Source organism: Hyperolius riggenbachi, chromosome 1, assembly GCF_040937935.1.
Source record: "Hyperolius riggenbachi isolate aHypRig1 chromosome 1, aHypRig1.pri, whole genome shotgun sequence".
NCBI lineage: Eukaryota > Metazoa > Chordata > Amphibia > Anura > Hyperoliidae > Hyperolius > Hyperolius riggenbachi.
In genome coordinates this window covers 278,016,019-278,038,280 of record NC_090646.1, presented here as the reverse complement: position 1 = coordinate 278,038,280, position 22,262 = coordinate 278,016,019, and the positions used below count along the sequence as shown (strand labels likewise).

General features: G+C 44.4%; 1 protein-coding gene across 10 annotated transcripts in view; it reads left to right on the top strand.

The window, feature by feature from the left end:
• SEC31A (SEC31 homolog A, COPII coat complex component) overlaps positions 1-22,262 on the top strand; it is a 114,631-nt gene that overhangs the window by 67,706 nt on the left and 24,663 nt on the right. For all 10 annotated transcript variants that reach the window (XM_068233623.1, XM_068233626.1, XM_068233628.1 and 7 more), the window contains 6 exons: positions 12-87; positions 1,676-1,854; positions 4,503-4,629; positions 13,230-13,375; positions 16,945-17,118; positions 18,181-18,339. In XM_068233623.1, coding sequence (XP_068089724.1) covers positions 12-87; positions 1,676-1,854; positions 4,503-4,629; positions 13,230-13,375; positions 16,945-17,118; positions 18,181-18,339 — 861 coding nt within the window. The remainder of the gene's footprint in view (positions 1-11; positions 88-1,675; positions 1,855-4,502; positions 4,630-13,229; positions 13,376-16,944; positions 17,119-18,180; positions 18,340-22,262) is intronic.

Here is a 22,262-nt window from a genome sequence, read left to right as displayed (position 1 = left end):
TGTTTCCTTAGAACGTCAGCTTGGCTAAGGGAGAAGCCGAAGACCCCTTCACATCCTGTGAAACCTTCAGTATTTCAGTGAGCGGAGGTACATTTATCATTTGTATACAAAAAAGCCTCAGTTTATGATAAAGGGACTGCTACAATTAACGTTTATTGCTCAGGAAAGTCTTCTGCTATGCGTACACTATAAAATTTGTGACTCTTCTTGCAGTGCACTAATTGGTATCATTATTTCAGCAGAAATCAGACCTAATATTGATCTTGTCTAATATCGGTCACATCAGTGCAGCTATTTGTACTGCTCGAGCGAAGCTATGCAAACATCACCTGTGTACTGCTTGCACCATCAGATTGTATGTTCTAAGCCAGGGGTCTCCAAACGTTTTGGGTCGAGGGCCTGGTCAACATACTTTAGACTGCTGGGGGGCCCGAGTATACATAATATGATGTAGAAGTCTTTGCGGGCCAGACAGTGAAGCATACCCAGATGACAACCTGCAGTCCAATTGGACAACCGTGTCACCTGATGTGGAATTTAATTGGAAACCAGCGAATTACTGCTTTTTGGCTCCGTTGCATATGTGGACCACCAATATTTAAAGATGTAGCTGACCACATCTATAATACATTTTGTGTGTGTGTGGAGGGGGGGGGGGGGGGGGGCGCTGGTAAAAAAAAGCTGCGGGCCTTAGTTTGAGGACCACTGTTCTAAGCGAAGTTAATTTCTAATCCAGTGGTACCAAACTTGAGTCTTTGTGAGGCCCAGAACTTGAACTTCTCTGAAGAAAGGCTCCTGTCCCAGGGGGTGCCCCCCCCCCCCCCCCACTCAGCCACCCCCACCCCCCACCCATGCTGTGAAGGAGTGAACAGATCATGGTGAATTGTTCAATCCCCTGTAGGCATGTTTCTTGCTTCTCCTGTGATCTGATCAGTAATCCATGGCTTTCCACAGATGACTCTCATGATTCATTGCTGTGCAGTGTTAGTTTGAACACAATGTTAGGAGTCAGTGATGTGGTGTGGCTTGGCAAGGTTGGAAAGCCGTGGAGATCCGTGCACATTGATCAGATAGATGGAGCACAACAGCAGGACAAGCTAGCTAACCACTTCAGCACACTCTGCTCTACTCACTGCTTAACTCTGCTTAATGTCTTTGGGGTAAAGTGGAGGGATGGCACGTGGCTGCTTAATTCTAAACTTTGGAGACACATGGTTGCTTAATTATGATAAGTGGGAGCATGCGGCTGCTTAATAGTGAGATCTCTAAGGCAACATGGCTGCTTTATTCTGTTATCTTCGGTGGCATGGCTGCTTAATTCTGGGGGCAAATGTGATTAGTTTTGATATTTGATGTGTATAGCTGCTTTATTTTCCTACCTCGGGTGACATGACTACTCAAGTCTGATATCTGCGTACATATCATTTGGCTGTGCTTGAGTCAATGAGTCTGAGCCATTTTGAGTACCCAGAGTTGGAGTCGGTGGTTTCATAAACTGAGGAGTTGGAATCAGTCAGTAGATTTTTGTACCGACTCCACAGCCCTGTGGCAAAAGCATTGCTGGGCTCCGTTTTGTTTGTTTTCTGAGGTTTCTTGTATGTCTGTAATTATTCTGGATTATATGAGCTGATGCCATGCTTTCTTTGTTTAATTATTTGTTTGTCTCTAATTGTAGATGTTGATGGACTCATCACCCAAGCTCTGCTGACAGGAAACTTTGAAAGTGCAGTTGATCTCTGTTTGCATGACAATCGTATGGCGGATGCTATAATACTGGCCATTGCTGGTGGCCCTGATTTGCTAGCTAAAACACAAAAGAAATACTTTGCAAGAACACAGAGTAAAATAACAAGGGTATGTACTGTCTTAAAGCACTCTATATGCCCCAAAAGTGCCATACTTTAAGAGTATTGACAATTGCCTTGCATTTATGCTGTGACTGAATTGTGTTAGCTGATTTTGCTATTTAATGAAACCTGAAATGAGCGGTATATGGATGCTGCCATATTTATTTACTTTTAAACAATACTAATTGCCTGGCAGTTCTGCTGATCTCTTTGGCTGCAGTAGTTAAGGTAGCCATACACTGGTCGATTTGCCATTAGATCGACCAGCTGACAGATCCCTATCTGATCGAATCTGATCAGAGAGGGATCATATGGCTGCCTTTACTGCACACAGATTGTGAATCGATTTCAGCCTGAAACCGATCACAATCTTTGGAGCCGCCGCTGCCGCCTGTCCCCCCCCCCCCCCCCGCGCATACATTACCTGACGCTGGCTCCCGGGCGTCTTCTCCGCATCTTCTCCACACTGCACCCGCTCCATCCCGGCGCTTCCTGTGTCACTCCGTGACCAGGAAGTTCAAATAGAGCGCCCTCTATTTGAACTTCCTGGTCACTGCAGTGACAGGAAGCGCCGGGATGGAGCGGGTGCGGAGAAGACGCCCGGGAGCCAGCGTCAGGTAATGTATACCTGATTGGATCGGCCGCCGCTAGCGACGCGCTCCCTACCCGCGGGCGATCGAGGGTAATTTCCCGCACGGCGCGATCGACGGACTGATCCGATTTCGGGAGGAAATCGGATCGGCGGGTGCGTTTAGCGCGAACGATTGGCAGCAGATTCGATCCCAGGATCGAATCTGCTGTCGAAACGGTCGCGAATCAGGCCAGTGTATGGCCACCTTTACATAGTTTGGTTGAAAAAAGCCATTTGTCCAACAACATAAGCAGATCTTGTCCCCTTGTTCGTGGTACAGCCCTAGGGACAAAAAGCTTATCTGCCAAGCTTTTGTATTGTCCTCTGATGTATTTATACATCTTAATCAGGTCACCTCTCAGTCGCCTTTTTTCCAAGCTAAATAAGCCCAGTGTGTCCAACCTTTCTTGGTAAGTGAGATCTTCCATCGTTCTAATTTAGCTGCCCGTCTTTGTACCCATTCCAGAAGGTCAATGTCCTTTCTATAGTGTGGTGCCCAAAACTGTATCCCGTACTCCAGATGTGGCCTCACAAGTGATTTATACAGAGGGAATTATATACCAGCATCTCAAGATATTATTTCCCGTTTTATGCATCCCAGAAAAAATGTTTGAATCACACACCTGAAACAAGCATATATTTATTATTTATTTATTTGTTGTATTTATAAAGCGCCAACATATTATATATATAGCTAATATTGTCATATTTTTGTCAGGAACATCTAATCTGCATGCTTGTTCAGGGTCTTAGCTAAATGTATCAGAGGCAGATGATCCTTAAGGTGCGTACACACATGCGACTATAGTCGTTTGTAACGATCGTTCCCCGATCTTTACCAACGACGATCGTTACAAAAAACGAACCAACGACTATTAAGGCAAACGACGAACGAGGCAAATCGCTACAAAACAAAGTTCTGTCTTGGCGGATTTTTACCACCGACGATCGTTAGCAAAAGTGGTACATCGTTGGAAACGATCGTTCGTACCAGGCTGGACATGCGTACTTCACTTTTTCTCCAAGGAACTTTACAATTTTATGCGCAGGCGCATTAAGTGCTTTTACGTGGTGTAACGTTCGTTCTAACGATGTGATCGTTACACACTTTATAGAACTAACTTTACTTCGGTCGTTCTTTCGTCAATTAAAAGTTCGTTCGTCGTCCTCAACGAACGATCGTTGTTGCATGTGTGTACGTAGCATTAGGACAGTCAGGGAACTGGTATTGTTTAAAAGGAAATAAATATGGTAGCTTTGATATCCCTCTTGTTACAAGTGTCCTTTATAAACTTGCTGAAGTTTTTATGGAATGTATCTTACAATTTAAACCAGGGATGGACAAATGAATATGGAATTCAAAAGCCAGCAAGATTTTTTTTGTAGCCAGCTCCATTGATAATTGGATAGATATTAAAAATACAACAACCTGAAAACAGAGCCTGTGAAGGGATAGTTCAGTTTTATGACTTAACTAATTCAATGAACTGGTCTGCATTTCACAGAGATATTCTATAAACTTGTGCTGCCAGCACCATGCTCATTTCTTTTGTTACAACAATTATTGGTGTCTACCAAGACAGGGGAGGGCATATATAGCTCATCCCTTTGCTTAGAAAGTATATGTAAATAATAGCTGTCTGGCAGCTATACAAGCTGTAGTTTGGGGTCAACACAGCTTAGAAAACCTGTGCAGTTTGTTTCAGACAACTATTACAGATTCTAATTAAAATCATGTCTTGTAATTATAGAATGGAATTTAGGCTTGCTATACTGAAGGTTGTACAGCTTCATTATAAGGTCCGGAAATGCACCATGAGCAATACATTAAATTCATAGGCTCACGGTTGTAGGCCACCTGGCCCATACCCAAAGGTCACCAGTGTTCGACAAACTATGGTTTGAGAATCACATTATTTTGACTTCTGATCCTCTGCCAATTATTTTATCATGGATAAGGTATTAACTTTTCTGTTCCAACAATTTATTATTAACTCTTGTTCATCTGCATATATTTTTTTTAGCTCATAACTGCTGTGGTTACAAAGAACTGGCATGAGATTGTGCAGTCATGTGACCTTAAAAACTGGAGGGAAGCACTGGCTGCAGTACTGACCTATGCAAGACCAGAAGAGTTTGCCTTTTTATGTGGTATGGATTATTAATCAATGTTCTTTTTTTTATTACGGTGTGCTTACATTTTCTATTACATTGTCTTAGGCAGAGAGCACACTTGCAGGGGCATTTTTCCCCATGATTCCCAGGTTTCTATCGTAGCGCCTTTGGCAATCACGTTTCCTGCATGCAATTTTTGTGTTTGTTCCACAGTTTTTTGGGAAGGGGAGGAATACGTTGTAATTGTGAATGCACCATGTGGAAAAAAGCAGGGATAAATGCAAAACACAAACTAACGCTAACAATGTGAGTTTCCCGAGCAGGGCCCTTGACTTCAGATGACATGACATGACAGAAATATGTTAATGCTGTAGTTAACATGTTGAAAAAAACTATCTGGCAGGTAAATCTAACAGAAAATGGTGTATGGTGTGTACTTAGCATAATATTTATTTATTTATTTTTTGTAGGCAGAGTGATTTAGGATAAGTGACATGTTAGTGAAGACTTAATCCATTGCTAAATGTACATTAGTCATTCATTGCTTGTCTGGTATATGTCTGCTGATTCATAGCAACCAAGCACTGTTTTATTAGACTGTAGTCTAGTGTTGTAGCCATAGCTGGCCAGTGACAGGTGGTCTACTACGGGTAATGTCTATGTGTTGATGGTTGCTGAAGGTACCATGTCTACCTTACAGCAAACCTGAACTGAAAATGAACTTAAGAGATGAGTTGTATGTGCAGTAGCAGAAGTATATAAAACCTCCCTGCAGTTTAATTTTTTTTCAGATTAAGAGATTACATTTAACTCTGAAGTCTGCACAGCAGACATTTCAGTGTATTGTACAATCTATCTTAACCACTTGAGGACCTAGGGCTTTCTACCCCTTAAGGACCGGCCACTTTTTTTCCATTCAGACCACTGCAGCTTTCACGGTTTATTGCTCGCTCATACAACCTACCACCTAAATGAATTTTGGCTCCTTTTCTTGTCACTAATACAGCTTTCTTTTGGGGCTATTTGATTGCTCCTGCGATTTTTACTTTTTATTATATTCATCAAAAAAGACATGAATTTTGGCAAAAAAATGATTTTTTTAACTTTCTGTGCTGACATTTTTCAAATAAAGTAAAATTTCTGTATACATGCAGCGCGAAAAATGTGGACAAACATGTTTTTGATAAAAAAAAACCCATTCAGTGTATATTTATTGGTTTGGGTAAAAGTTATAGCGTTTACAAACTATGGTGCAAAAAGTGAATTTTCCCATTTTCAAGCATCTCTGACTTTTCTGACCCCCTGTCATGTTTCATGAGGGGCTAGAATTCCAGGATAGTATAAATACCCCCCAAATGACCCCATTTTGGAAAGAAGACATCCCAAAGTATTCACTGAGAGGCATAGTGAGTTCATAGAAGATATTATTTTTTGTCACAAGTAAGCGGAAAATGACACTTTGTGAGAAATAAAAAAAAAAAAAAAAAAGTTTCCATTTCTTCTAACTTGCGACAAAAAAAAATGAAATCTGCCACGGACTCACCATGCCCCTCTCTGAATACCTTGAAGGGTCTACTTTCCAAAATGGGATCATTTGTGGGGTGTGTTTACTGTCCTGACATTTTGGGGGGTGCTAAATTGTAAGCACCCCTGTAAAGCCTAAAGGTGCTCATTGGACTTTGGACCCCTTAGCGCAGTTAGGCTGCAAAAAAGTGCCACACATGTGGTATTGCCATACTCAGGAGAAGTAGTATAATGTGTTTTGGGGTGTATTTTTACACATACCCATGCTGGGTGGGAGAAATATCTCTGTAAATGACAATTTGTTAATTTTTTTTACACACAATTGTCCATTTACAGAGATATTTCTCCCACTCAGCATGGGTATGTGTAAAAATACACCACAAAACACATTATACTACTTCTCCTGAGTACGGCGATACCACATGTGTGGCACTTTTTTGCACCCTAACTGCGCTAAAGGGCCCAAAGTCCAATGAGTACCTTTAAGATTTCACAGGTCATTTTGAGAAATTTCGTTTCAAGACTACTCCTCACGGTTTAGGGCCCCTAAAATGCCAGGGCAGTATAGGAACCCCACAAATGACCCCATTTTAGAAAGAAGACACCCCAAGGTATTCCGTTAGTAGTATGGCGAGTTCATAGAAGATTTTATTTTTTGTCACAAGTTAGCGGAAAATGACACTTTGTGAAAAAACACAATTAAAATCAATTTCCGCTAACTTTTGACAAAAAATAAAAACTTCTATGAACTCACCATACTCCTAACGGAATACCTTGGGGTGTCTTCTTTCTAAAATGGGGTCATTTGTGGGGTTCCTATACTGCCCTGGCATTTTAGGGGCCCTAAACCGTGAGGAGTAGTCTTGAAACGAAATTTCTCAAAATGACCTGTGAAATCCTAAAGGTACTCATTGGACTTTGGGCCCTTTAGCGCAGTTAGGGTGCAAAAAAGTGCCACACATGTGGTATCGCCATACTCGGGAGAAGCAGTACAATGTGTTTTGAGGTGTATTTTTACACATACCCATGCTGGGTGGGAGAAATACCTCTGTAAATGGACAATTGTGTGTAAAAAAATCAAAAGATTGTCATTTACAGAGATATTTCTCCCACCCAGCATGGGTATGTGTAAAAATACACCTCAAAACACATTGTACTACTTCTCCCGAGTACGGCGATACCACATGTGTGGCACTTTTTTGCACCCTAACTGCACTAAGGGGCATAAAGTCCAATGAGTACCTTTAGGATTTCACAGGTCATTTTTGTTTCAAGACTACTCCTCACGGTTTAGGGCCCCTAAAATGCCAGGGCAGTATAGGAACCCCACTAATGACCCCATTTTAGAAAGAAGACACCCCAAGGTATTCCGTTAGGAGTATGGTGAGTTCATAGAAGTTTTTATTTTTTTGTCACAAGTTAGCGGAAATTGATTTTAATAGTTTTTTTTCACAAAGTGTCATTTTCCGCTAACTTGTGACAAAAAATAAAATCTTCTATGAACTCACCATACTCCGTACGGAATACCTTTGGGTGTCTTCTTTCTAGAATGGGGTCATTTGTGGGGTTCCTATACTGCCCTGGCATTTTAGGGGCCCTAAACCGTGAGGAGTAGTCTTGAAACCAAATGTCGCAAAATGACCTGTGAAATCCTAAAGGTACTCATTGGACTTTGGGCCCCTTAGCGTACTTAGGGTGTAAAAAAGTGCCACACATGTGGTACCGCTGTACTCAGGAGAAGTAGTATAATGTGTTTTGTGGTGTATTTTTACACATGCCCATGCTAAGTGGGAGAAATATCTCTGTAAATGACAATTGTTTGATTTTTTTTACACACAATTGTCCATTTACATAGAAATTTCTCCCACCCAGCATGGGTATGTGTAAAAATACACCCCAAAACACATTATACTACTTTTCCTGAGTACGGCGGTACCACATGTGTGACACTTTTTTGCAGCCTAGGTGCGCTAAGGGGCCCAACGTCCTATTCACAGGTCATTTTAAAGCATTTGTTTTCTAGACTACTCCTCGCGGTTTAGGGCCCCTAAAATGCCAGGGCAGTATAGGAACCCCACAAGTGACCCCATTTTAGAAAGAAGACACCCCAAGGTATTCCGTTAGGTGTATGGCAAGTTCATAGAAGATTTTATTTTTTGTCACAAGTTAGTGAAAAATGACACTTTGTGAAAAAAAACCAATAAAAATTATTTCCCGCTAACTTTTGACAAAAAATAAAATCTTCTATGAACTCGTCATACACCTAACATAATACCTTGGGGTGTCTTTTTTTTCTAAAATGGGGTCACTTGTGGGGTTCCTATACCGCCCTGGCATTTTACAGGCCCAAAACCGTGAGTAGTCTGGAAACCAAATGTCTCAAAATGACTGTTCAGGGGTATAAGCATCTGCAAATTTTGATGACAGGTGGTCTATGAGGGGGTGAATTTTGTGGAACCGGTCATAAGCAGGGTGGCCTTTTAGATGACAGGTTGTATTGGGCCTGATCTGATGGATAGGAGTGCTAGGGGGGTGACAGGAGGTGATTGATGGGTGTCTCAGGGGGTGGTTAGAGGGGAAAATAGATGCAATCAATGCACTGGGGAGGTGATCGGAAGGGGGTCTGAGGGTTTGGCCGAGTGATCAGGAGCCCACACGGGGCAAATTGGGGCCTGATCTGATGGGTAGGCGTGCTAGGGGGTGACAGGAGGTGATTGATGGGTGTCTCAAGGTGTGATTAGAGGGGAGAATAGATGCAAGCAATGCACTGGCGAGGTGATCAGGGCTGGGGTCTGAGGGCATTCTGAGGGTGTGGGCGGGTGATTGAGTGCCCTAGGGGCAGATAGGGGTCTAATCTGATAGGTAGCAGTGACAGGGGGTGATTGATGGGTAATTAGTGGGTGTTTAGGGTAGAGAATAGATGGAAACACTGCGCTTGGGTGGTGATCTGTTGTCGGATCTGCGGGCGATCTATTGGTGTGGGTGGGTGATCAGTTTGCCCACAAGGGGCAGGTTAGGGGCTGATTGATGGGTGTCAGTGACAGCGGGTGATTGATGGGTGTCAGTGACAGGGGGTGATTGATTGGTGATTGATAGGTGATTGACAGGTAATCAGTGGGTTATTACAGGGGAGAACAGATGTAAATATTGCACTGGCGAATTGATAAGGGGGGGTCTGAGGGCAATCTGAGATTGTAGGCGGGCGATTGGGTGCCCGCAAGGGGCAGATTAGGGTCTGATCTGATGGGTAACAGTGACAGGTGGTGATAGGGGGTGATTGATGGGTAATTAGTGGGTGTTTAGAGGAGAGAATAGATGGAAACACTGCGCTTGGGTGGTGATCTGATGTCGGATCTGCGGGCGATCTATTGGTGTGGGTGGGTGATCAGTTTGCCCGCAAGGGGCAGGTTAGGGGCTGATTGTTGGGTGGCAGTGACAGGGGGTGATTGATGGGTGATAGGTGATTGGCAGGTGATTGACAGGTGATCAGTGGGTTATTACAGGGAAGGACAGATGTAATTAATGCACTGGCGAATTGATAAGGGGGGGGGGGTCAGAGGGCAATCTGAGCGTGTGGGCGGGTGATTGGGTGCCCGCAAGGGGCAGATTAGGGTCTGATCTGATAGGTAAAAGTGACAGGTGGTGATAGGGGGTGATTGATGGGTGATTGATGGGTAATTAGTGGGTGTTTAGAGAAGATAACAGATGTAAACGATACATTTGGGAGGTAATCTGACGGCGGGTTTGCGGCCGATCTAATGGTGTGGGTGGGTGATCAGATTGCCCGCAAGGGGCAGGTTAGGGGCTGATTGATGGGTGGCAGTGACAGGGGGTGATTGATGGGTGATAGGTGATTGGCAGGTGATTGACAGGTGATCAGTGGGTTATTACAGGGAAGAACAGATGTAATTAATGCACTGGCGAATTGATAAGGGGGGGTCTGAGGGCAATCTGAGCGTGTAGGCAGGTGATTGGGTGCCCGCAAGGGGCAGATTAGGGTCTGATCTGATAGGTAACAGTGACAGGTGGTGATAGGGGGTGATTGATGGGTGATTGATGGGTAATTAGTGGGTGTTTAGAGGAGAGAATAGATGTAAACAATGGATTTGGGAGGTGATCTGATGTCGGATCTGTGGGCGATCTATTGGTGTGGGGGGGTGATCAGATTGCCCGCAAGGGGCAGGTTAGGGGCTGATTGATGGGTGGCAGTGACAGGGGGTGATTGACGGGTGATTGACGGGTGATTGACAGGTGATTGACAGGTGATTGACAGGTGATCAGGGGGATAGATGCATACAGTAAACAGGGGGGGGTGGTCTGGGGGGGGGGGGTCTGGGGAGAATCTGAGGGGTGGGGGGTGATCAGGAGGGGGCAGGGAGCAGGGGGGGGGATAAAAAAAAAATAGCGTTGACAGATAGTGACAGGGAGTGATTGATGGGTGATTAGGGGGGTGATTGGGTGCAAACAGGGGTCTGGGAGGTGGGCAGGGGGGGGTCTGATGGGTGCTGTGGGCGATCTGGGGCAGGGGAGGGAGAAATCAGTGTGCTTGGGTGCAGACTAGGGTGGCTGCAGCCTGCCCTGGTGGTCCCTCGGACACTGGGACCACCAGGGCAGGAGGCAGCCTGTATAATACACTTTGTAAACATTACAAAGTGTATTATACACTTTGTATGCGGCGATCGCGGGGTTAACATCCCGCCGGCGCTTCCGTATAGCCGGCGGGATGTTGCGGCGAGCGAGCGGTGACAGGCGCCGGCGGAGGATCGCGTCACGGATGACGCGATCGCTCCGCCCATGCCCTTAAATGGACCGCCGCCTCTGTGGGTGAGGCCGTCCTGCAGGGCTCCACTTCCCCGCCGCCCCTGTGTAGTGGGCGGTCGGGAAGTGGTTAATCAGCTGACATAAAAAAATATATGAGCAATTCAACTTTTTTTTTTTTTTTTTAGCTCCCTTTTGTTATCAACAGTGTTTGCTCACCTACATATAACAAATTTGTTTCTGTTATTCTGCAGGAGAGCCATGGTTGCATTTGACTTTCTGTTGGATTGCTTCTTTTATATACAGAAGACACTACTCTATTAACCATTTTAAAAAGAAAAAAAATGCACTGGCAGGTTCTAAGTTTCCCATGTTTATCTTGTAATGTCACATGTCAGTTCAGGTAAACATTAACCACTTCGGGACCACAGTGCTAAACCCCCCTAAAGACCAGGCTATTTTTTGTTTAATTGGCCACTTCAGCTTTAAGGCCAAGCTGCAGGGACGCACAACACAGCACACTAGTGATTTCCCCCATCTCTTCCCCCCCCCCCCCCCCCTTTTGCAGATATTGGCTCTCACTCACAAGAAATTGATTCTGCTGATCATGTGTCATGGGTTATGCTGGGAATACACGGCTCGAGAATCGGCTGTGGAATCGAGCGGGGAAAGGATCGAGCGGGAGAAACGACCAGCAAAATCGAGCTGTGTATGCCCAGCATAAGAGTCGATTTCTTGCAGGCAGAGAACTCTGTCAGGCTCCCCAGAGCTAGAAAGACGGCGTCTAACAGTCTCCCCTGAAGGCGGGGCGGAGCGAAGCTCCCCCCCCCCAAGCAGGAGATGCGCGCGCAATCTCCTGCAAACTGCAGCCCCAGGACTTGATGCCAATTGGCGTTAGGCGGTCCTGGGGCTGCCACCACTTTCATTTTACCTCATCTTTTTACATTTAAGGGTTAAAATACACACTTCTTGCGTCGGACCTGCGGTCCGGAGAGCACAGATTATGGAAGCCAGATAAGAAATCGCCTCATTAGACTTAATTGACCACAAACAAACCCTAAGCCTTCCCCATTGTACTTCAAACAGAAAACATAAGACGCACTTGAAGAATTTCACACCTAGCCTTGATAACAACAACAACAACAACAACAACAACAAATAACATTTGTAAAGCGCTTTTCTCCCGTGGGACTCAAAGCGCATAAGCATGGCTCCGACCATCGTGGTACAGGGGAAGAATTTTATAAATCTGGAAATGCCAGGCTAAACAGGTGGCTTTTCAGTCTGGATTTGAATAGCTCCAGGGATGGTGCTGTCTTTACTGGGTGTGGTAGGGAGTTCCAAAGAGTAGGGGCAGCATGACAGAAGGCTCTGTCTCCAGATTTTTTGAGGTGCACTCTGGGAGTGACCAAGTTTATAGAACTTGCTGATCTGAGGTTGTGAGAAGTGTGGTGCAGCTTCAGCAAGTCCTTCATGTATCCAGGGCCCAGATTGTGCAGGGATTTGAATGTCAGCAGTCCAATCTTGAAGAGTATTCTCCATTCTACTGGTAGCCAGTGCAGTGAGCGAAGGATCGGTGTAATGTGACAGTGGCGAGGCTGGTTTGTTAGCAATCTGGCAGCAGCATTCTGCACTAATTGCAGGCGACGCAGGTCTTTTTTGGGGAGGCCAGCATAAAGGGCATTGCAGTAGTCCAGCCGTGATGTGATGAAGGCGTGGACTAGGGTTTGAAGATCCTCTGGGGGAATCAGATGTTTAATCTTTGCAATGTTCTTCAGATGAAAGAAGGAAGATTTAACTACAGATGAAATTTGGTTTCTGAAACTCAATTCCCCATCGATTAGTACGCCAAGGCTGCGCACAAGGTTGGAGCTGTTTATGTCTGAATTCCCAATCCTGATTGGTGTTGCTTTAGGATAAGACTGTGTAAAAGCAGCAGGGGTTTTGAACTCCTGAAACATGGCAGCTCTTTCAGCTATTTGAAGCCAGGAGCTGCTTAGATCACTTTAAATCTATGTACTATTAACCCTTTTTATCGTCTTCCTGCTCTTAGAAGCAATTTACCGACAGGAAAGTGTTTTATTGCTGTAATTACTGATCATTGAGGGTTATGCTATAGTCTGACCCAGTCCCGACCCTGACAGAGACTGTCACTTGCATACCTGATGTTTAACTCTTTCAGGCAGAGAAAGAAAAAAAGGAACACAGCATAGCCATTTGTTTGCTTGGCACTGTACATACACATCTATATCATCATGTCACATGTCACCTCGCTTGTCATTTAATGCTAAAAATGCATGTTAATCTTTACTTTGGAAGTAGCTGACAGTTTTGGCCCTTGGTTTTAATTGTAGATCTTTTGGGCTCTCGGCTTGAGAAAGAAGGTGATGTTTCCGTCCAAGCACAAGCTTGTCTATGTTATATTTGTGCTGGAAATGTAGAGAAATTAGTGGCTTGCTGGACCAGGGCTCAAGAAGATGCAAGCCCTCTTTCTTTGCAGGTGAGTAGATTATGGTGCTTATGAAATACAAGGGCCATCTTGACGTTTATAATCCCTTTGAACATTTTTTTATAACTGTAGTTTTCTTTGTGTCAGATAAGTTAAAATATCATATTGTTTCTCAACTGATCAACCATTCATAATGAAATGCATGCATGCTTGTTTTTGCCTCCTTTATTTTTCTGAGTAGTAAGTCCAGATATATATGTGCCAATGACCAATTACTGGGAGAGGGGAAAGAATGCCCTGTGAGTGAGGTTGTATAAATCCTCACACCGCAGGTAACCCCTCACAGTGTGAGGATTTATATAGTCTCACTCATGGGGCTCTGTGAATTTCTTTCCACTCTCCCACTTACATTATGGGAACAGTTTAATTTTACGGGATTTGAAAAATATGTATTAAAAGTTAAAGTTTTAAGACGTCTCAGTGGAAAGGGTATAAAACTGTATTTATTACTGAATCAGTAGTGTTTTTTTCTGCATTTTATTGTACATCACCATCCCCTTATGTGAGATGTTCTCGCACAGTTTTTTGATTTTAGGCACTTGCTCTAATTGTTGTTTTATTGTTTATCAATTGCATTATATTTTACTGATATTTAAAAATACGACTGTCTCATTGCTTGAATAAAGAGGGAACAGTTTACTGTATATACTCGGCTATAAGTCGAGAAATGTTGAAGTATAAAAGTGGGGGGGTCGCCTTATACTCGAGATAGTCCAAAATTTTCCCCACTTATAGCCAGGAATGGGGGAGGCACCTCTTTCTCTCCCCTTTCCTGTAATGCAAAGCAGACAGTTTACTGAAAATCCCCCTCCCTCCCACCACCACGCAAAGGAGCCTCTTGTCTCTATCTCTCCCCCCTGTGTAATCGCTTAAGTCGAAGCTTCTCACTCACTAATCCATCCGAGCGCAGCTCTCTTGAGAAATGAAATCAATATTTAGTAGATCCTCCTTTTGCAGAAATTACAGCCTCTAAACGCTTCCTGTAGGTTCCAATGAGAGTCTGGATTCTGGTTGAAGGGATTTTGGACCATTCCTCTTTACAAAACATCTGTAGTTCATTCAGGTTTGATGGTTTCTGAGCATGGACAGCTCTCTTTAACTAACATCACAGATTTTCAATTATATTCAGGTCTGGGGACTGAGATGGCATTCCAGAACGTTGTACTTGTTCCTCTGCATGAATGCCTTAATGGATTTTGAGCAGTGTTTACGGTCGTTGTCTTGTTGAAAGATCCAGCCCCGGCGCAGCTTCAGGTTTGTCACTGATTCCTGGACATTGGTCTCCAGAATCTGCTGATACTGAGTGGAATCCATGCATCCCTCAACTTTGACAAGATTCCCAGTCCCTGCACCGGCCACACAGCCCCACAGCATGATGAAACCACCACCATATTTTACTGTAGGTAGCAGTTGTTTTTCTTGGAATGCTGTGTTCTTTTTCCTCCATGCATAACACCCCTTGTTATGACCAAATAACTCAATTTTGGTTTCATCAGTCCACAGCACTTTATTCCAAAATGAAGCTAGGCTGTCTAAATGTGCTTTAGCATACCTCAAGCAGCTCTGTTTGTGCTGTGGGCAGAGAAAAGGCTTCCTTTGCATCACTCTCACAAACAGCATCTCCTTGTGTAAATTGCACCGAATGTTTGAACGATGCACAGTGACTCCATCTGCAGCAAGATGATGTTGTAGGTCTTTGGTGCTGGTCTGTGGGTTGACTCTGACTGTTCTCACCATTCGTCACTACTGTTTATTCGAGATGTTTCTTGGTCTGCCACTTCAAGCCTTAACTTGAACTGAGCCTGTGGTCTTCCATTTCCTCAATATGTTCCTAACTGAACTGAATTTACACACATGCAAGCTGATAGCATCTCCAGCCCTCAGCTTGTGACAATGTGACAAACACAACGTGGCTGCCCTCGTATCACAGGAATAAATAATCATAAACTTTTGAAGCTGTTTGCAGCTAGATATGGTGTGTAAACTATCTAAACTTTAGATAAGATATATAGACAAGTTACTTGTTATAGTTAGTTTTTCATCTCGGATTTGCTTTAAATACTCTTTCTCATAATTGGATTCACCTGTGTATGTAGGTCAGGGGTCACTGAGCTTACCAAGCCAATTTAAGTTCCAATAATTAGTTCTAAAGGTTTTGGAATCAATAAAATGACAACAGTGCCCACATTTATGCAACTGTCTAATTTTATTTAAACAATTATTGCACTCTTTCTGTAAATCCAATAAATGTAATTTCACTTCTCAAATACCACTGTGTGTGTCTCCTATATGATATAATTAACCACTTGAGGACCCACCCTTTACCCCCCCTTAAGGACCAGCGCTGTTTTAGCTGATCTGTGCTGGGTGGGCTCTGCAGCCCCCAGCACAGATCAGCGTGCAGGCAGAGCGACCAGATCGCCCCCCTTTTTTCCCCACTAGGGGGATGATGTGCTGGGGGGGTCTGATCGCTCCTGCCTGCCGGGTGTTGTGGGGGGGGGGGGCACCTCAAAGCCCCCCTCCGCGGCGAAATCCTCCTCTTCCCTCTCCTACCTGGCCCCCCCTGGAGATCCGGGCTGCACAGGACGCTATCCGTCCTGTGCAGCCAGTGACAGGCTGTCTCCTGTCACATGGCGGCGATCCCCGGCCGCTGATTGGCCGGGGATCGCCGATCTGCCTTACGGCGCTGCTGCACAGCAGCGCCGTACAATGTAAACAAAGCGGATTATTTCCACTTGTGTTTACATTTAGCCTGCGAGCCGCCATCGGCGGCCCGCAGGCTATTCACGGAGCCCCCCGCCGTGAATTGACAGGAAGCAGCCGCTCGCACGAGCGGCTGCTTCCTGATTAATCAGCCTGCAGCTGGCGACGCAATACTGCGTCGCTGGTCCTGCAGCTGCCACTTTGCCGACGCACGGTATAAGCGTGCGGTCGGCAAGTGGTTAACTGACATTTTTTGTCGTAACAACCAATGATTTATACAGGAAAATCATGCCCATTAACAAGGTTGCCCAAACTTTCACACCCCACTGTATAAGAAGTGGAACCCAATCTGCTGCTATCATTGATTTATTGCTACTGCAAACAGCACTTTGAGGACATTTCTCCTGCATAGCGCACTTTTACTGTACTTACACATTGCAATCACACTTTTTAAACTGAATTTGCACATTACCAGTGCATTCATTAACAGCTGCATAACCAACTCCTCCAACTTTTTTTCTTTTTCTTTTTGCAAAATGCAGTTTTGAGTCTGCATAAACTCTGTATTCACAAGAAACCCTGAATAGTTTTTATTGCTATTCCTCATTTCCTGTCCCCAAGACGCCCAATTTTCAGGTTGAATCCACAAAGCTTCATGGGGGGGACAAGAAGTGTGAAACAATGCCTCCAGTTACAGCTACAGAGCCTTTATTTGGCATGGCAGGGTAATATCTGGGCACTCTGCTAACCAAGCTATCAGGTGATACATTTAGAAATGTGCCTGGAGTTGGGCTTTAAATTCCAGTAGGTTTGTGTCCTCTCTGAATCTTGATTCCAGGCTTTTTTTGTTTCATTAGGATCTCATAGAAAAGGTTGTTATCTTGCGCAAAGCTGTGCAGATCATGGAAGCTGCAGACACACAAGATGTGGGAGCCTTCTTGGCTGAAAAAATGAGTCAGTATGCCAATTTACTGGCCGCTCAAGGCAGTCTTTCTGCAGCTATGGCATTTTTACCCAATAACACCAACCAGGTAAGGAGAACTTTTAATGCTTGCAGTTATTAAGGCATAAATGAAAGCAACCAATGGATAGCTGTAAACATTCTGAATATAAAAGAATTTAGTTCTGCGTACCATATGTTACATTATACAGAGTACAAAGAGGTAGTTTGCGTGAGAGCTGTGAAGTGTGAGCTGCTCTCCAGTATTCAGGCTTCTTGGTGTGGAGGGGGCATTTAAGCTGAACAATGAGGAGAGAGGGTTTGAAGGAGGAAGCATTGAAAAGATGGAACGTGATGTGGAGCACAGTGGCGGTGATAAGGGTAAGTTAACGCCCCCCCCCCCCCCCCCCCCCGCCTTGCCTGCAAGTTTTATTCAGAATTCGGAATCCAAATGGCAGAGCTGTGCAGAGCTTATGACTAATCTTTACTGCTGCTACCCTCCACTCCAGTTCCTGGAGCAAAGGCTAGCCCTCTGCAGTCCTTCCCTTTCCAGTTGTGTTGTCTGTACTGCCCACATGAATATACATGCAAGCTTCAAGGAAGTGGGCAGTTCTGATGAATGTTTTGTAACCAGTTCAGAGACTGGGTGGGGCATCACTTGGGTAAAACCAGTGGCCAGGCGCGCATTCACATGGAAGAAGAGATGGGTCAAGTGAGGCACTTCTGGATGGCCTTTTTTTATGGCACTAGGATTCTTAGACTGAGAGGCGGACCCACAGCTTAAACATCCATTTCATTAGTCATAATAAATTTATACCCATATACCCGCGTTCTGTCACCTGAACCAACCTGAAAGATTATTTAGGGTGAGCAGGAGGTATCATGCAAAGGGCATCGAGGAAGATAATCAGCCAATGATTTTCCAGCCTGGCAGATTGCTGAAGAGGAAGCGATGGATGTACACCTGTACACATAGTAGTAGCCTATTACCTGAAATTATCACCAATGATAATTTTGGGCAGTGAAAGTCTGCTGTGTTCATGTAGCTTCACAGTGATTAAGTAGAATGTAAATTTACTACAGTTTGCTGGCATGAGGTTGCAAGTAGATGTTAATTAAATGGTACATTGTGCAATTTTCCTTCCTGTTCCAGCCAAATATTGTGCAGCTGCGGGACAGACTGTCACGAGCTCAAGGCAATGATGGCAGAACCCCTGCTGGATCCATGCCATCTCACGGAGGACCAACTATGGTACCACACCGCATGCCGGGCCATGTAAAACCTACACCTGACAATCAGTACTATCCACAGGTAAGAGAATAAATGACCAATCGCATCAACTGTTGCACGGGGAACAAGTGTATCTAGTCTTATGAGACAAGTATGCTTGCCGGTGCCTTGTCTCAGCCGGATTGCCCAACGGCTACAGATGAACATCCTATTAGTAATAAGAGACAGCACACCACTGGCTGCAATGATTTTGCTGTATTGGATGAACAAGTACACTACATGTTACGAATATTACATTCTTCCTCAGGTGTTAAACAGCGAATGAACCTACAAACACCAATATATGTGCTCAAGAAAGGGCTCCACCCCCTAAATGTTAACCCATTGTCCATAGTCCAACATGTGCATTAAAACCACTCAATACATACTAATAAGAGAATAAATGAGTCTGTTGGACTGACTAGAGTTTAGAAATGTATCCATTGAATACATAATAGCTTGCACAATTGCTTTCCGCATTATCTTGCCATATTGGGGTATAATTTCCCTGAATACAAAGATCTAGATTATGTAGGTGACAGATGGTACAGCTATAAGTGCTTCTGTGTGTACAGTATTGCTGTGTGTCAGGACAGCTGCAGAAAATACGTTTGTCTTTATTTCTGCTATTAGGTCTGCAACACCAAAACAAATAGTCAGAGGTACAGGTAAGACATGTCATGCATTCAGACAGGCTTATAAAGACTGAAGCAAAGATAAAGAGAACTGGAGAAAAAGTGGCTGCCCAGAGAAACCAAGCAGGCTTCATCTGTTAAATGTTTAATCTCATTAGTTGCGCAAGGCAATTTTCTGCTTTTGCCCTGCTTTTGTAAAGGTATCCAAATACCATTTATTAAATATTTGGAATAGATTAGCAGATAGCTTTGAAGAACCCACTAGAATGGGGGAGGCACCATTCTGAGTACATGCTGGACTGGGCCAGTCACAAGCTTACACGTAACCAAGTATCTAGAAAAGTGTGTGTGTGTGTGTGTGTGTGTGTGTGTGTGTGTGTGTGTGTGTGTGTGTGTGTGTGTGTGTGTGTGTGTGTGTGTGTGTGTGTGTCTAAAAATTCATATATAAACTTATGTATATGACATTACTTTGTATGCTTCTGATCCAGTTCTGTAACATGCCTGAAGAAGAAACTTCGTTTTGAAATCTTATATAGTTAGTCATTGCAGGTGTGACCTAAACAACTTTTGTTGTTATGTCTTGGGAGCTTTACTGACAAATATAAAATTTGAGAACACCAAAATGTGTACACAGTACCTAAATGAGGTGAATCAAAATAGTCTGTAGGATCAGGTGGATGATCCAGAGATGTTGGATGGGGGAATCCTGACCGATGCATGTTGCAGTGAGGCTGCTGCATCTTCAGAAGCCATGTTATGTTTACAGTTGTTGGCAATATAAATATACCGTATTTCGCGCCGTATAAGACGCTCCGGAATATAAGACGCACCCAGGTTTAGAGGGCAAAATCCAGGGAAAAAAAAGATATAAACTAAACCTGGTGCGTCCATATTTCAGGAGCGTCTTGTACATGACCTCCCCCAAATGGTGTCCTCCTGTGTCCTGCTGTCTGCCCCCAGTGTCCTGCTGTCTGCCCCCATGTGTCCTGCTGTCTGACCCATGTGCCTGCCCCATGTGCCTGCTGTCTGCCCCCATGTGCCTGCCCCCATGTGCCTGCTGTCTGCCCCCATGTGCCTGCTGTCTGCCCCCATGTGCCTGCCCCCCATGTGTCTGCCACCAGGTTTCTGTCCCCCATGTGTCTGCCCCCAGGTTTCTGTCCCCCATGTGTCTGCCCCCAGCTGTCTGACCCCATGTGTCTGCCCCCAGGTTTCTGTCCCCAGGTGTCTGCCCCCAGGTGTCTGTCCCCATGTGTCTGCCCCCATGTGTCTGCCCCCAGGTTTCTGTCCCCAGCTGTCTGCCCCCATGTGTCTGCCCCCAGGTTTCTGGCCCCCATGTGTCTGCCCCCAGGTTTCTGGCCCCCATGTGTCTGCCCCCAGGTTTCTGGCCCCCATGTGTCTGCCCCCAGGTTTCTGGCCCTCATGTGTGTCTGCCCCCCGTGTTTCTGCCCCCATGTGTGATCGCCGGGTCCCCCCTGCTTGCCCCCCTCCTCGTGTCCTGTCTGTGTGTTCTCGCCGGGTCCCTCTCTAATTGAGAAGAGGCAGCTGCTTACCTCCTCCATCTTGCCCGCGGCGATTGAAGACATCCGGCTTCTGTCGGGCGGCTTCCTCTAGTGCCGGCTTGTAATGACGCGTTATCGATGACGCGTCATTACAAGCCGGCACTAGAGGAAGCCGCCCACAGGAGCCGGATGTCTTCAATCGCTGCGGGCAAGATGGAGGAGGTAAGCAGCTGCCGCTTCTCAATTAGGGGGGCCCGAGCGCACACGTTGGGGACACGAGGAGGGGGGCAAGCAAGGAGGGGGAGGAGAGGCCACAGCAGGACGCACAGGCAGGGAATCCCCGACGGCGGGTCGCGGTTCGTATCGGCGGGTGTTCGTAAGTCGGGGATTCCCTGCCTTTGCCGCATAAGACGCAGGGACTTTCTCCCCATTTTTTGGGGAGAAAAAGTGCGTCTTATACGGCGAAAAGTACGGTATATGAAATTGTATTTCGTTCAGAAGATCGGAGAGATCTCTTGGTTATTAAAACTACGGTATATAGAATTCTTCCACCAGGGTTACATGGCCATGTGCAGGACCCTTAATTGTCTTACACAGCCCTATGAAGTATATTTAGCTCCATCATTCTCCAATCATAATGCTACCTTTGAAGGAGCACTGGTCTCCTCACATCATGTATTGGTTCAAACCCCCCCTTTGTCCCAGTGCCAAAATCTCTATATTGGCCTCAATTCACTAAGATCATGCTGCAGATAATAAGGCAAGAGAAAACTTACCAGGACACATCAATCTTGCTTTATTAAGGTGTACAGATGCGTTTTCACAGTGAGAGAGTTCTCTTATCACTTCAGTCCTTACACCTCCTCTGTAGTTACTGTATTTTCAGATGCAGTTAAAGGGGCACTATGACGAAAAATTGTAAAATTTAAAATATGTGCAAACATAGACAAATAAGAAGTAAGTTTTTTTCCAGAGTAAAATGAGCCATAAATTACTTTTCTCCATTGTTGCTGTCACTTACAGTAGGTAGTACAAATCTGACAGAAGTGACAGGTTTTGGATTAGTCCATCTCTTCATAGGGGATTCTCTGCAAGGCTTTTATTCTCTATAAAGATATTCCCTAAAAAGGATTTAAACAATGATGCTGGCCAGCTATCGTGCTCACTACACAGTTTTTTGGCGGTTGGAAAGAGCAAGTGCTTTTGAAAAGAAATAAATCCCTGAGAATCCCCCAAGAAGAGATGGACTAGTTCAAAACCTGTCGCTTCTGTCAGATTTCTGCTACCTACTGTAAGTAACAGCAACATAGGAGAAAAGTAATTTATGGCTCAGAATAAGAAAAAACGGAAAAAATTCATTATTTCTCAGTTTTCAGCCATTATAGTTTTAAAATAATACATGCCTCCATAATTAAAACTCACGTATTGTATTTGACCATATGTCCCGGTTATAACACTGTTAAAATTATGTCCCTATCACAATGTATGGCGACAATATTTTATTTGGAAATAAAGGTGTATTTTTTCCGTTTTGCATCTATCACTATTTACAAGTTTAAAATAAAAAACATATAGAAATATTTCATCTTTACATTGATATTTAAAAAGTTTAGACCCTTAGGTAAATATTTACATATTTTTTTTTTTTTTTTATTGTAATGTTTTTTTTTTTTTATTGTAAACATTTTATTTGGGTAGTTTTGGGAGGGTGGGAGGTAAACAATAGATTTATAATGTAAATGTGTGTTAACTTTAAATTTTTTTTTTTTTTACAGGTGTAGTATTACTTTTTGGCCACAAGATGGCGGCCATGAGTTTGTTTACATGACGT